Source organism: Protomyctophum bolini, assembly GCF_963924005.1.
Source record: "Protomyctophum bolini genome assembly, chromosome: 15".
In the NCBI taxonomy this organism is placed as follows: domain Eukaryota; kingdom Metazoa; phylum Chordata; class Actinopteri; order Myctophiformes; family Myctophidae; genus Protomyctophum; species Protomyctophum bolini.
The window spans coordinates 18,492,285-18,508,095 of record NC_137876.1 but is presented as its reverse complement, the minus strand read 5'-3'; the positions used below and the strand labels follow the sequence as shown (position 1 = coordinate 18,508,095).

Genomic DNA, 15,811 nt, shown 5'->3' with positions numbered 1-15,811 from the left:
GCAAAAGACACATTCAACGATACTTCTATATATGTTGTTTCCCGCAGCCGTCTTGTCAGTCAGTATATAGCCTCAGCTATACACCAAAATGTCAAAAAAGAATAGACAAAAGCACAAACATATATACACAATTGAATAGCTTCTACTACTGCAGGTCTGGAAGAACAGGTAACAGGATAAGGAGTTAGTTTAGCCTCGATGAAAGGCTCTGTTAAATGATCCTCTCCACCCATCATGGCACTTGGCACCCTTGGGCCTTCCCACCCCCCTCTCCATAACAACACAGATGTTATCTATACTCAGAGAGAGAGAGAGAGAGAGAGAGAGAGATACACTCACTCTGGAGTTCATCTCCACACAGCAAGTCAGCAAGAGTGACGAAATGAACAAATGCAAAACGTTTGCCCACGTCCAGGGTGTGTCTGACTGCCAGCCTCTCTTATGTCTGACGTGCATCAACGTTTTCCAGAACAGAAGAAAGACACGCTGAAACTAGTCAAAGTAAAAGAAAGAAGAGAGGTTTTGTAGTGGAGCCATGTCATGTGGGGGAGGTGGGGGATTAGGAATGTACACAAAAAAACAGGCCCAAGCTTTTCCCACAACACGTTTGAGCTTTATTTTACCTTCTATGAACTCAAGTTCTATATAGCCCAGTGGTTCCCACAGTGGGGTTCCGGGCGGGGAGGGAGTTCTAAGGAGGGCCCCAGCTAAATGATATAGTTTGGAACCAAATGGACCCTCATGGGTCTGTAACTCTGAGAGTGTACAATAGAGGGTTATATGTGCATGCTTAAAGTGAATGGTACACATCGGGTGGCATGAAGCAACATGCAAAGTGAGTTTAACATTGTTTAACGTTGTTTAATGCAATCAGATAGGACTTTTCTGTTTGGATGTATGGGCTGTCAAGGGCCAGAAAGTAGTTTTTTGCCACTCAGTATAGGCATTCCTGCATAACTTCCGGGTTTGGTGATGGTGTCACACGCATACCCTCTCTATAACATTGATTTTACTATATAAATTGGGGGGTCCCATAGATGCCATTAAATGTGAGGTCCGTAGACTAATGCATGTCAAATTGGACCCCCCCCCCCGGTCCTTGAAATTAAATGGGTTGAGAATCACTGCCAGAGCCATAAGATATTCTCTTATGGGGGTCCCTGCATGGCATATCTCTTCAAATGGGGGTCTGTGGAGCTAATTAGTATCAATTTGGGGGTCCTTGACAGGAAAAAGTTTGGGCACCAGTGCTATAGCCTATTTGTACTTAAAATAGCACAAAAAAGTCCTTGGGGACTTGTTTCCACTTAGGCGTTAGTTAGGCCCTATAAGCAATCAATTCATAGACAGTTATTAAAGTCAGTTAACTTATTTCCATAATGTATTATTGAGCGAGCGAGCGAGAGAGCGAGAGAGAGAGAGAGAGAGAGAGAGAGAGAGAGAGAGAGAGAGAGAGAGAGAGAGAGAGAGAGAGAGAGAGATGGGGAGGGTAGCCTGTAACATCTGGGCGTTTTAAAACGCCATTCTTCTTTAAACCACACCCACAGGCGAACCTCACGGCGCGTCTATCTCGCGCAGTGTTCTACCTGTAGACTGGAGGTGGACATGTTCGCAAAAGGAAGGAACTAAACTCTATTGTTATTAACGAGTCATTAAAACAACCCTTTCCGTGTCCGCGAACTGACGATGGAATGATACTACTTTGGTAAGTGGGAAGATCAACTTGTTTTGAACTGTACTGGGCAATGGAAATGGGAGTTGAAATGCGCAAGTTGTTGTGAGTTTGAGAGAGGATTGAAAAAACTCGCCAGAAATGAGTTATACTATCTTTCATCATACAGCAACCTCATCCAAACCAAAACGAGTTTTGTTCTCGTAATCTATTAGCCGCAGTCAACAGAACAGGACGAGGCAATGGGCCATAGGCTATCTGTAAAACACCTCATACCCTAGTGCGTAAAGTTCATTTTACTTTCTTGTTAATGCCGTTCTCCTTAAAGATGCCTCGGATGTTTTACAAATTGTATTGTTACAAATATTATGCCAAGGGATCTACCTTGTAATATCTATATTGTAATTCAATAGACCGTCGAAGTAGGCTATAACGTATAGGATTGATTGATTGATTGATTGATTAACTAGCCTACTTTATCAAGAGTTTGCAGAAAAAAACACAGGGAAGTATAGTTCAAACTTCAAAACAAGCTTGTTTCCATTGGGGTCTTTCATATTCAATTCATCTTAAATGAAATGAAAGGAATCATTCATTAACAGTATAGAATTTAACTTTGTAACACTGCATTTAAGAAACTTGTGTCTTTCATGGAACAGTTAATCTGAGGCCTACTCATATACCGTACCACTGTGCTGATAAATGTGTGTAATCTCATGGTCTGTTGGCATCTCAGGGGGGACTGATAGTGTGTCACATCAGCTTGGCTTCATGTAGTCTCTCAAGACAGACAGTTTTCCCTTCATTTGTGATCCTGTGGTTCTTATCAAAGTGGGACTCTCAGCTAGGGTTCCTTGAGGGGAGTCTAAATTGACCCTTGCAAGTCTGTAACTCTGACAGCATTCAAATGGAACCAAATGACCGGGACCCCCTAACTCTGACAGTATATAAATGGAACCAAATGGAGCGCCCGCTTAGTTCTGACAGTATATAAATGGAACCAAATGGAGTGCCCCCTTAGCTCTGACAGTATATAAATGGAACCAAATGGAGCGCCCGCTTAGCTCTGACAGTATATAAATGGAACCAAATGGAGCGCCCCCTTAGCTCTGACAGTATATAAATGGAACCAAATGGACCCCCCTTAGCCCTGACAGTATATAAATGGAGCCCCCCCCCTAACTCTGACAGTATACACATGGTTCTGGAACCGTGTGGTTCCATTTGTATACTGTCAGAGTTAAGGGGGGTGGGGGGGGGGTCCTTGAAATGTAAACGTCTGAGAATCAACTCATGACCACACTTTGTTTCTCTTCCCTTTTGCAGGTTTTCGGTTTAAACTATACAGCCCAGCGACAGAAGCAGTTGAGACAGCTGACACCCCCCCCCCCCCCACCCCCCCCCCCCCAGCCCATAACTATGGACTGGAAGACCTTCCAAGCCCTCCTCAGCGGAGTCAACAAGTACTCCACGGCGTTCGGCCGCATATGGCTGTCCGTGGTGTTCGTGTTCCGGGTGATGGTGTACGTGGTGGCGGCGGAGCGCGTGTGGGGAGACGAGCAGAAGGACTTTGACTGCAACACCAAGCAGCCCGGCTGCGCCAACGTCTGCTACGACCACTACTTCCCCATCTCCCACATCCGCCTGTGGGCGCTGCAGCTCATCTTCGTCAGCTGCCCCTCCTTCATGGTGGTCATGCACGTGGCGTACCGGGACGAGCGCGAGCGCAAGCACGCGGCCAAGCACGGCGAGCAGAGCGCCCGGCTCTACAAGAACACGGGCAAGAAGCACGGCGGCCTGTGGTGGACGTACCTGCTGAGCCTCTTCGTCAAGACGGGCTTCGAGCTGGCGTTCCTCTACATCCTCCACCGGATCTACGACAGCTTCTACCTGCCCCGGGTGGTCAAGTGCGAGGTGAAGCCCTGCCCCAACGTGGTGGACTGCTACGTGGGCCACCCCACCGAGAAGAAGGTGTTCACCTACTTCATGGTGGGCGCCTCGGCCCTCTGCATCGTGCTCAACGTCTGCGAGGTCATCTACCTCGTCTCCAAGCGCGTCGTCCGCTGTGCGAACAAGCTGAAGCGGCGCCATCGCCACGTGCCGGCGGCCGCCGCCCGTCACGGCGACTACAAGGACGACACTTCGTCGGACAACAATTACAACGACATTCGCATGTCGAGGCTGGACCTGAAGGAAAGACCGGCTCCCACCTTGAAGTCTGCATACAGGCCGTCGGCCCTGAAACTATCGCAGGAGTTGCGCGCCTCTGCCCCGAACCTAACCTTGATGCGCGATGAGAAGAGCTAAAGTCAAAGTTTTTTGGGGGGAAAGTTTGAGAGCTTCACGGTTTAGAAGTTCGTTAAAGACTACAGAAAGCGGTTCAGAGCTCTATTATGAGGCTCTGGAGCACCTTAGAAGCCGCCGTGCTCTGGGTGAAGCTCACAGCTGGATTAATCCTGAGTGGCGCCATATTAACTTATTCTCAGAGCTGTTTTACAAGTCAGTATCCACAATTTATACAAGGAGTCAAATCTGATTTGTCAATAATATTACGCCACATTGTGCTCTGAAACAATAAAAGGACTCGTGACTTTTTAATGCTCTGAAAAATTCAGCCCAGCCTTTATTTGAACATTCCAGTGAAGATGTCTGGCCAGGTTCTAGGAGTTGTGGCATGGGAGGGGAGGCCATAGTGAGATGGAAAGACTCAGTCATGGACTCGGAGGCAGGTATTCCGGAGTCGGACACACCTGTGAGAGGTATTCACCCACACAGCCAATCCCGCAGCGGGTCCGGGCACTCCATTGTCTCTATAGTATTACAGCAAACACGCATTTCAGTTAGCATTTAATAGAAGACACTTCCTAATCTATTCACTAAGCTGACAACGATGACGTGTTTCGTCCCCATCAAGACACAACTTGCCTCAGAATGTCAAATAACACTTTACATGGACTATGATTGTTTGGAGCACAACAGAGATTTGTGGATGTTATACGCCTGATTTATATACTTTGCGGTATGATGGTGTGAAAATAGCAGATCTATACAAGCTCCTAACGCGCGCTGTCAGCTTTGTTGATCTGCTATTTTCAACACCGCCGTGCGATGGATGCGTAATTCAAGCATAACATTTTAACGTTGTCCTGGAATGAACTTTTTTCTCTCTTTTTTTTACTTTGTTCAATGAAATAATTACAGTACAAAACGACAATACACATAATTATCTAACTTGTATTTTTATCTCAAGCCATCCTTAGAGGCATGTGCTCTTTGGGTTCTCAGGTTTTACGCTGCACAGGCCAGCCACTCTTATATGTACATATTAGACCGCCTGTGTTTTGACGTGCGAGTACACAACCTTTCCCGGTCTCTAAGTCCGCTGTTGATTTAAAACGAGGCAAAAGGAATGCTGCCGTTTAATATTGGATAAGCTGGAGCGCTACAGTGGAAGAGATCGGAGACACACACAGATGGCTCATTGAACTGTGATGTCATCCGACGACTTGACTTCGGGCGATCATCTGGCACATATCGCCCGAAAGTCAGCTGGAAAACATCCTCATCCTCGGTGGCGCGCTCAATGTTTATATCTGACCCCTTTTTTAATAAATAAAGTGTTAAAATAAAATTATCACCAGGAATTGTGCTTTTTGTATTATGTCGGTCATATGTTCTATAGGATATGTTTTGCAAATTGTATTTGTCGCTGTAACTGCAGTGCAGTTCCGTCTCAAACCACCTTAAAGGATCACTTCACCACTTCATATTAATGTTAAATGTTAAATGTTAAATTACCCCAATTTATTTCTACTCGGTCTGTGTCTCATAGGAGGGCTACGGGCAGTTCAGAAACCCGTCCACCAGTGACATCATCGATGGGCAGATTTATTTTAAACAATATTTTATAATTATATATATATATTTAAATTCTTATTATCGTGATTCGTGAGAACGAAGGCTTCCATTTCTGCCCACAGCCCTCCTGAGATATAGACAGAGTAGAAAAACAATTGTGGTATTTTATTTTTTATTAGTGAGGACCAATTATATGAAGATAGGCTGAAAAGTGGTGATGTGGTCCTTTAATCTAAAATAAACTCAATGCACAAATAATTTGAGTATTTCGTTTGAATACGTTCAGAATGAACGTTTTCTGATCTGCATTTAGGATGAACGTTGAATGGAAACGGTTTATCTTTGAAATGAATGCAGATCAGAAAACGTTAATTCTAAACGTATTCTCAGCATCAAGGTTTGAATTGGGTGGGGGTAAAATCTACCAATCAAATGATTTCCGAGCGCGGCACGCTCACCGCTCCAAGAGATGGGTCAAATGCGGAGAACAAATGTCACTGCGGTAACGTGTGTGACAAATCTAACTTAAGAAACAGTGGGACTGGGGATGTATACACATGGGATTCATTGCATAGCAAGTGTTACAAAAGCAAAAAAATCTTAGCCCATGTCCTCACCCAACACAACAGTGGTCACCGGGTTGATTATAAGTCAATATAAGTCCCTCGTTCACAATCAGTTGAAACCCCCTGAATCACACTGATGTATGTTACTAAGTTCACATCACAATTACATTTTTGCATGTCCAGTGATGATGACACCTGGCACCATCTTATCTGTTAATCTGTCCGGGGGGGAGGGGCTCAAGTTTTGCCTTCACTGTCCTCAGGCTTCAATGACACCTTGAATGATTCACCTGCCAACATTGTCATGTCAATGCATATCTTCAAGTTGCTGTGAAATACCGTGAACCGATTTGTTTAGTTAGCGACAATGACATTTTTGTCCTGTGTTTTTATTTTATTTATTTAGCTCATAGATGTTTTAGTGACCCGACGATGGGTGTTGTAAGCATTGAAGCAATAAGAATCTCAGTCCACCAGTTGGGCTCGTTTAGCAGGTTCCGACAAGGTGTGGAGAAGCAAACACGTTAGCAAGATTGTTTGCTCGTAATCAATCCTCCCACGGTAATACAGATCGTTGTAGCATTTTACGATGATTCGTGCAAAACAGCTAAAGGCTGTACAGCTGTACATCTACAACAATGGCTTAATAGTTAATACGTTTAATATAATTCAGGGGTTTTCAGCTGATTGTGAACCAGGGACCACCAGCCTGACTAAGAATCAACCTGGGGACCACCAGCCTGACTAAGAATCAACCTGGGGACCACCACCCTCCACCATCCATTCTTTTACTTTATCCAACCTTCTATTAAAGGGATAGTTCAGATTGTTTTTAACTTAAGTTGTATGAAATACTTGCCATTAATATAGTGGTTGCAACTGTATTAATCGATTGCCAGAGTCCCGTGGTGGGAGTTCTGCTCTGGTTTTGGTGAAATATCAAGTAGTTCCGGTCATTTTGTGGGGGGTACTGGGGGTCCACGCAGTAAAAGTAAATCAATCCACAAAATTTGTATTGTTGATCTATTTCTAAAATATTAGTGCAACTTTCGTTCTTTTTTTTTTTTACCCCTCTATCACACAGAACTATGTTTTTTGTGTCCATATCACTACGCCCAAAAATAGTTCCATGTGAAGGAGGGGTCAAAGTTTAATGAAAGTCGCGCTAATACTTTAGAAATAGGTCAACAATACAAATTACGTTCATTCTGTGGATTAATTTACTTTTACTGCGTGGCCCCAGTGCCCCCCACAAAATGACCGGAACTACTTAATATTCACTAAAACCAGAGCAGAACTCCCACCACGGGACTCGGGCAATCAATTAATACAGTTGCAACCACTATATTAATGGCAAGTATTTCATACAACTTAAGTTCAAAAAATCTGAACTATCCCTTCATTTAAACTCAGGTTAAGTGATATACAGTACTGATAGAGTATAGACATGACATGGGAACATTAATTTCCAAAGAATGATGACCCAATCAGGCAAGCTTTCTTGAGATTCTAACTCCCTTTCTACAAAATCTTCAATTTGCCACATTACCAAATGCATGCCTCAGGGAGCACATGCAATACCTTCACGGACGACCAGTGGTCCACGGACCACCTGTTGAAAACCCATGATATATTTGCAATATAGCCATATATAATGTATCAGAACTTCTATGTGAATGATAAAATAAAACAAACTACTACCTCTTTAAAATGTTTTTTTTTTTAAACATTTGCCATCCATTACAATGGATACAAATAATACGAGAACTAATATTTTAAAACAAATATGTACTCATTCACAAAACCACATGAGAATGAAATGAGAAAAACAAAAAGTAATATATTATATCAGTGGAATATCAGCCACACCATCCCGATTTAAACGCTCCCACTGATTCTCTCAGCAATTTGACTTGCCCAGATTTCATATGAATTGTGCTCCAGAATCAAACACATTTTATACTTTTATAATTATAAATAATGATTACTTAATACAGAGGGGTTATGAGTATTAAAGAACTAAAATGATTCCCCCAGTCTGTGATTTTTACAGTGTTTTTAACCATCCATTGGCCATTGCTACTGCACAGTAAAATCCTGGTTGTCAATTTAACTCTGAGAGTGGACAAATAAAACGACGTTTGGCTCAACTTGTCTACTCTCCGGAGTTAAATTAGCACTATGGACCTTACAGTGTGTCTGATGATACAGGGGTGTGATAAATCTCCAGGCTCAGTTCAAACAGTGCGGAACTGAGCATCCTCAAAGACTCTTAATACCACAATGCGACAAACGGCACCCGAGGAGCCCATAGCACCCCCCCCCTGGTTCACAGCTCAGAGCGTTTGGCAGCCAAACGTGGGGGTCTTTGACTCACTGCAGACCCTCTATTTTAACCCCTGTGAAATCACAGACAAAATCGACAGAACCAGCAACACCACGCCTGACTTCATCATGTTATGCCCGATAGATAGTTTAAAATATAGGCTAACTGTAGAGATTTGTAAAAATCCCCCAGGTAGAGATGGCATGTCGCTCCCACATGATAAAGAGGGTTGTCAACACACACAAAAAAAAAGTACACTGGCCCAAGAGACACAAGGTTTGACAGGCATGATCGGTGTGACTTATTAATACTGTACATAAGGCACCGTTTCAGCACGGCTTTCATAGCCCGTCACCAAATAGAATGTTCATCACTTCATGGTTAGTGCATGTACCTAAAGCCTAAAGGCGTTCTACTAGTAGAGGTTAAATCAAATCAAATCCATGATGAACTGGATAACTTAAAATAAATGAAGTCCAGGAGCTGGATGTGGGTTTTGTTTTGAGGGGGTGGCTGGGGAAAAACACACGGAGAGAAAGCCGCCGACGTTGACCGTTTTTTTAGAGTTTGCACGAGGCCTGGGCCACCTTGGAGCTGGTCCTCCTGTTGATCGAACGACAAATGAAGGCTCCCGCGTCCATTAGCTTGGGCAGGTCCACTCCCTGAGAGAAACGCAGAGAAACACGCAAAGCAAAAAAAACACACAAGTCAAAAAGAGGACATTGTCAGAATTTCTCAGAACATTGTACAACAACAAACTATAGCGTGGGTTTTTATGTGGGTTTTGAACGAGGAATTCCTGTTGTTTTGGAGTTAAAACACAAAACAAAAGGCAAGAAAGCACTAATCCTGGAGATTAGACAAACACACACACACACACACACACACAGAGTAAACACGGGTAACAATGATGATGATAGAACGACACAAGGAAAGTAAAACTGTGACATATGACGGCGCTGTGAAAGAGCAGGTTGTGTAGCGGGTATAGGCGCTGGGTGGGAGGAGACCCCCCCTCTCTCACCGTGTGAATGCCCAGTCCGTGCAGCATGTAGACCACGTCCTCCGTGGCCACGTTGCCGGAAGCCCCCTGAGCGTACGGGCACCCGCCCAGTCCAGCCACCGACGAGTCCACCACACTGACACCCATCTGTCGGGTGAAAATATCAATACATATTATATATATATATATAGATATATATATATATATATATATATATATATAAATATGACGTGCATGTGCATCCATGAGAGTCTGTGTTCACCTATCTATGTGTGTCTGTGTTCACCATAGACTGTTAAACATATGGACAAAGCGTTCCCCGGGTCTAACATGAACGTAAAATGAAGCCCGTCAGTCCTTGAATTGTAAGTCGCCATCTTTCTATAGATCCGTTTGGGCCCAGCTGGCCCATTGGCTGGCCCTAGACAACGAGGCGGGACTTCCCCCCCCCCCCCCTTCTTCTCCGTTGGTTTTTATTTTGACTCGAGTGGGAGGGGAATTATATCTGGTTGAAATGTTGCTAATAAATCAAGGGAGGTTGAACGCCTGTGTATGGATATATTCTATCTTTTTACGCACACATAATTTTTTGAGTGGTGCAACCACTCCTACAACCAGCAATGTCCACCTGTTTGTGTACCCGTTTGTGTGAGCACGAGTATGTGACTTATTAATAGCAGTAGGGGGCGCCAGAAACAGAGAGAGGGGTAGTGCACTGCTGTGTCTCTAATGAGAGAGAGAGAGAGAGAGAGAGAGAGGGGGGGGGGGGGGGGGGGAATTGCACCACTCAGTTCACACATGTGTGATTTTTATCCAGCACCCGGCCTACTTTACACTTTGGACGGGCAACTTGACATTCCCTCGTGTTCAAACAACTCTCATCAGAGGTTACTGACCTGTAAGGCTATGAGGATGTTGGCCAAGGCCTGCCCGTAGGTGTCATGGCAGTGGACCGCCAGGGCACTGACTGGCACCTCCTTGGTGACCACCTCCAGCATCTCCCTCATGCCCCCCGGGGTGCCCACTCCTATCGTGTCCCCCAAAGAGATCTCATAGCAGCCCATGGCGTAGAGGCTCTTTGCCACCTGGTGACCAGGGTAGGAGTAAAACCGTCAAAAGTTATATTTGTTTGGTTAAAAGAAAATGAAAATAAATATGATTATTTTCTGATAGTAATAATTTCTATGTATTCTGTCTCTCCAAATAAAGAGCTAAAAAGAAACAGCTGAACAAACACCATAGCAATGATTACTATCAGAATATAGAGCTATTTTACACATTTCAACTCAACTTTTTTTTTTTTTTTTTTTAAGCAGTCAATAAGTCGAGTGATATTATGTGAATGCTTGTCCCGGTTACATATTATCATTATTATCCATCAGATAAACATAGAGCAATTTCAAAGTCTAGAATCTCAAAGATTAATCAAAAAAAGTTGAAGAAACAATACAATAGACAGACCGATCGTGATTATTGTGAAATAAAGCCAACCTAAAAACAAAACAAAAGCCTCACGGCACCACTTTATCCAAGAAGGAAGTGAAGAGATAAGGTATCACGCACTCACATGTGCTACTTTTTCAGGTGCCACCTTGCCTTCATATGGACATCCCAGCACACATGACACATAGCTGTAGGAATAAGAAACATGGGTCATTATTACTAGAACCCAATGACAAAAAAATAAAAATAAAAATAAAATAATTAAAAACCAAAAAAAGGTCAAATGGCACATATTAATCTTACCCTCTTACTGGCACATTAGCCGCTTTAGCAGCCTTCATCACCTCCTCAAAGCGCTGCAGGCTCTCGTCCACAGAGCAGTTGATGTTCTTTTTGCTGAAAAGCTCCGACGCTGCACCAAATATGGCGACCTCCGACGCTCCCGCCTTGACCTGCAGGAATTGAAAGATGGGAAGAGGCTTGATTTGAGCTTGACGTTTTAGTTATTTATTCGCTTTTTAGCGTGTGCTTTCTTTTGTAAACGTCTCAGAAGCCTCACATTGTAGATAATAGTGTAACCTGATAAACCACCCCGGCCGGTGGCATAAATTCACATTATCATGCGTCTTCTGCGGACCGTTATCCCCCCCCCCCCCCCCAAGCGCTTGGTGGGCGTTTTGCACGCTCATTGCTCTCGTCTCCCACTCCCACAACATCTTATCCACTAAACTTAACTAAAGGCTCATACATAGTCTGGATTTACGGTGGTGGGGTGACCACCGAACTACAACATGACGTCACGAGCCGCGGTGAAGAGCAAACCACCGCCACCGCTCCAGCCACTTCTCTCTGTTTTTACTCACCACCGCTCAACGTTATTTCAGCTCCGGTGGTCAGCTCACCACCGGAGCGGTGGTCACCTCACCACCGAAAATCCAGACTATGAATAGGCCTTTTGCCAGTGGTTTTCAACCCTTTTCACGTCAAGGCCCATTATTTAGTCAGCATTTGATTTTTTTTAATAATTGACACACAATTCCATGCTGTTGGCAAACTTTCAAAAATAACAATTCTTCTACATTCTCTAATTGTGTAGACTCCTGCCCGTACAGGTCTATTTGGTTTCATTTTTCGCTCTCAAGAGTTAAAGATCTACAAGTTTTTTATTTACCATCAGGGCGACGGTATATGGTACCTTCCCTGCAGGCTAGGGCCTCAAGTTCGTTTGTTCCCATAAGTATAGGACTCATGAACAAGCAGGCCCCGTCTCAGTTCCGTGCATAAAGTGTGATGTGATGCCTCTTGGAACTATGACTGGTGGCCTTCTGTTGGCACTGTTTCTTTATTGTCTATGTACTGTGTGATCTGTTTGTTTGCATGTTTTATGTATATCCTGATGACTGCTGTGCACAAAACAAATTTCCGAAAGGACAAATAAAGTATCTATCCAAGTCTCCATTTGGTTACCAACCATCATCTAGCTGGGAACCACCTGTTTGAAAACCACTGCACTAAGCCAAAAGGGATATCCCTAATGACTCAGGGGAGATATTAGAGCTTATAGTTATAAGAAAAGATAAATACATTTTATTCAACATGTGTATAGCTTTAATGATTTAGCATGTGCGCTGGAGACTCACAGCTGCTTGGAATCCCTTGAGGTTGGGAGTGAGGACCGGGTAGGAGACCCCTGGCCTCCTACTGATGCCCTTCATCACCTCCACCTGGTCTGCCATCTGAAGGTCCACAACGAAAAACAGAACATGGAATAAATAGCACTGCAGGTGACATGACACATACATGGAATTAAAGCAAAAAAAAATACAATCTCATGACGAAAAAAGAAAGTGCGTGTCGTGCGATTTGTGACAGTGTGCCGTTTCCGAAAACAATGTTGTTCCTGAACTTCCTGTACTTCTACATTACACCCAACCAAGTGAAGAAAATGAGGAATTCACAGATCGAGGCTTTGACCCATTTTGACCCGAGATCAGATTCTAAAAATGTCTTCTACATCCTGACAGTTTTCTGGAAAAGCTATGCTTCTATGTCAGTGGTTCTTCGATTTTTCAAGAAATAGCAGACCTACAAGCTCGCTATGAGCTTGTAGATCTGCTATTTTTCAATAGCTAAAGCATAACATAATGCTAACATCAATTGGGGTTCCGGCCCAAAATGGGTTAACCAGACCATTAGTTTTATGGAAGATGCTTTTGAACACGTTGCTAGTTTGACCACATCAAATGCTTGAATAAAATAAGACTCACAGCTAATGTAGCTCTCAATGCGCCACAGACAGGCTCATTGAGAGCTTGTAGATCTGCTACTTTAGCCCCATAATAGGCATACGGCAGCTGTGTAGAATCAGTTTTACCTCGTCAAAAGAAACCCACCTGTGGAACCCACTTGGGAGAGACGAAACTGGTGGCCTCGATAACCGACAGCCCGCATTCTGACAGCATGTCAATCAAATTAATTTTGGTCTCAGCCGGTACAATGGTCTGGGGGGGTGAAGAAAAAAAAGAGAACATTTGAACATCAGCAAAATGAGCAAATATATATAGACAAAAATAAGTTACAGGAGCGCTGCTTTATATCGTTACAGCTGTGTTTTCTGTATGTATGTATTGCACTGGAGCTGTTGAACAAAACACATTTCCTTCAGGATTAATATTAAGTATCTATCTATCTATCTATCTATCTATCTATCCACTACTGCAGGGGTTTTCAACGGATTGTGAACCAGGGACCACCACCCTGACTTAGAATCAACCTGGGGACCACTGTTGCGTTATTGTTGGGGATATGGATATGGATATGGGATAAGATTAATGCTTTTGTAACACAGACTATGCATCCCATATATCCCACCGTTTCTCAACCAATTAATTGTCCACTGACTATGAATTTTCTGTTGAATTTCTCAGTAAAATGACTACATGGACGGTCATCATAGGCCACCAGGTCATTCAGTTGAGTTCACGGTTTCTCAACTAGCGGAATGACATTTTTAAGTCAACAAGAATCCTACATTACTAAATGAATGGTCAGGGGCCATATGCAATACTTCCAGGCAGGGACTACCCCTGCACTACTGGACTGGTATCTCTCTGGCTCAGAGTCAGACTACCGGGTGATGATGGAAGGGAATACTGTTCAGTTCAGGAGAGAGGAGAAAATATGTTAAAAAAGGTATTTTAAAAATAAGAATCCAGGTCGTCCTGGCAGGCACTCCATGTGGAATTTGTACTGTAGATAAAAGGCCCATTAGATTTGGGCTATACTCGCTACAGACATTACAAAACACCAATGTGTCTTCAGGTTGCCAGCAAATATTTGTCCAAGAAGAGAGCTAGAGCATTGCATAACAGGTCATGACCCAAGCAGGATGTTCTCTATCCATTCATGTGTAACTACTGAGGGCAGTGGCGGAAGGTTCCTATAACGACAGTGGGTGCCCACCTTAGAGTAGCCTATATATTTTAAGGTGCCCATCCACCCGCCCGGCCCGCAACTTATTATTTTGCCAGTTATGGGTGCTTCTGCTCCTGAGCACCCACGGAGTTGACGCCACTGACTGAGGGGTTACGTACGTAGTTTAGTTACGTACGTACAAATTGCTACGCACCTGTAACCTCTCAGAGTTAAATTAATTAAACACATTTGTAACCCACCGTCTCATTCTGAAGACCGTCTCTGGGTCCAACCTCCACGATCTTCACCCTCTCCGGGAGAGACTTGTTTTTGATACCTGCAGCCACAGCGACCTGCAGTGATTCGTTCCACACACACACAATTTCAATTATTATTATTCATAAAAATATTAGGGAATGTATTCCAAAATGATAATTATATGCGCACACGACTGTCACTCAACTTACCGACTTAGCGAACGCCGAAGAGCAACTGCTGAATGCCAGACACTGGTGGTGGTGACCCATGATGAGCCTGGTGGAGTTCCATGAAGTGTTTACAACCATCCTCCTGAGCGCCGCCATGATGCTTCCAGCCTTCATGTGACGAAAGCACAGGGGGAAGGGACGAATGAAGGATCTCTACACAAGGTACATTTTTGCCTCCATTATTTAAATTTCAAAACGGGTTCACGGGGCACATTTTATTAATAATAATAATAATAATAATAATAATACTCAAAGGCAGTGGTGGTAAAAGTACTTCTCACACATCTCTTTTTTTACTTTCAAAGTATTGCTATATAAAGTAGAACTCATGCAGAATGTCCCAGTTCACAAGTTTTCAAACTATTCAATTGTATAAACTACATTTTGAAAATAGCAGATCTACAAGCTCACAATGGGTCGCATAGCACCCACCTAGCCTCGGAAACCCAGACGTTTTACATGCTAGCACCTATAACCTCATGTCACCAGGCTTTCCACACATAGCACGCACCACAACACATTGTGAGCTTGTAGATCTGCTATTTTCAAATGGCCAAAATGTATTAGGCCTACTCTATGGGTTGAAGTGGTTAATGTATGTTTTAGTATTATCTAAATCTACAACGTAACTAGGCCTACTAACTAAAGTTTTCAAATAATTATAGTGAAGTAAAAAGTACAGTAGGGCTATAGTTGCCTCTGTCTGAGAGGCAGTGGAGTAGACAGCAGAAGTATTGAATGTACTTTAATACAGTGGTTCCCAAAGTGGGGTCAGCTAAATTACAGTTTGTAACCAAATGGACCCTTATGGGTCTGTAACTCTGAGAGTGTACAAATGTAATGGTACGAAACGGGTCTATTTGGTTCCATTTGTACACTCAAAGTTACATTAACATTGATTTTACAATATAAATAGGGGGTCCCAGTCCCAGAGATAGAAATGCCATTAAATGGGGGGTCTGTAGACTAATAATAGGCATGTCAAACTGGGGGTCCTTGAAATAAAAATGGTTGAGTCACTGCTAGAGCCATACAAATCTT

At 43.4% G+C, this 15,811-nt stretch overlaps 2 protein-coding genes across 2 annotated transcripts; one reads left to right on the top strand and one right to left on the bottom strand.

Annotated features, from left to right (window-relative positions):
* The first annotated feature begins 1,547 nt into the window (after positions 1–1,547).
* gjb3 (gap junction protein beta 3) lies at positions 1,548–5,297 on the top strand. The gene is made up of 2 exons (XM_080783960.1): positions 1,548–1,705; positions 2,999–5,297. Exon 2 carries the CDS (start codon positions 3,092–3,094, stop codon positions 3,977–3,979), a length of 888 nt encoding a protein of 295 aa, XP_080640086.1. The 5' UTR covers positions 1,548–1,705; positions 2,999–3,091; the 3' UTR covers positions 3,980–5,297.
* Positions 5,298–7,815: 2,518 nt separating this feature from the next.
* On the bottom strand, positions 7,816–14,883 carry hmgcl (3-hydroxy-3-methylglutaryl-CoA lyase). Its single transcript, XM_080783555.1, has 9 exons — positions 14,750–14,883; positions 14,543–14,635; positions 13,262–13,369; positions 12,509–12,604; positions 11,172–11,320; positions 10,993–11,056; positions 10,322–10,510; positions 9,447–9,572; positions 7,816–9,084 (listed from the first exon to the last, which is right to left on the bottom strand). The coding sequence occupies exons 1-9, from the start codon at positions 14,864–14,866 to the stop codon at positions 8,983–8,985; spliced, it is 1,044 nt and encodes a 347-aa protein (XP_080639681.1). The 5' UTR covers positions 14,867–14,883; the 3' UTR covers positions 7,816–8,982.
* Between the last annotated feature and the right edge of the window lie 928 nt (positions 14,884–15,811).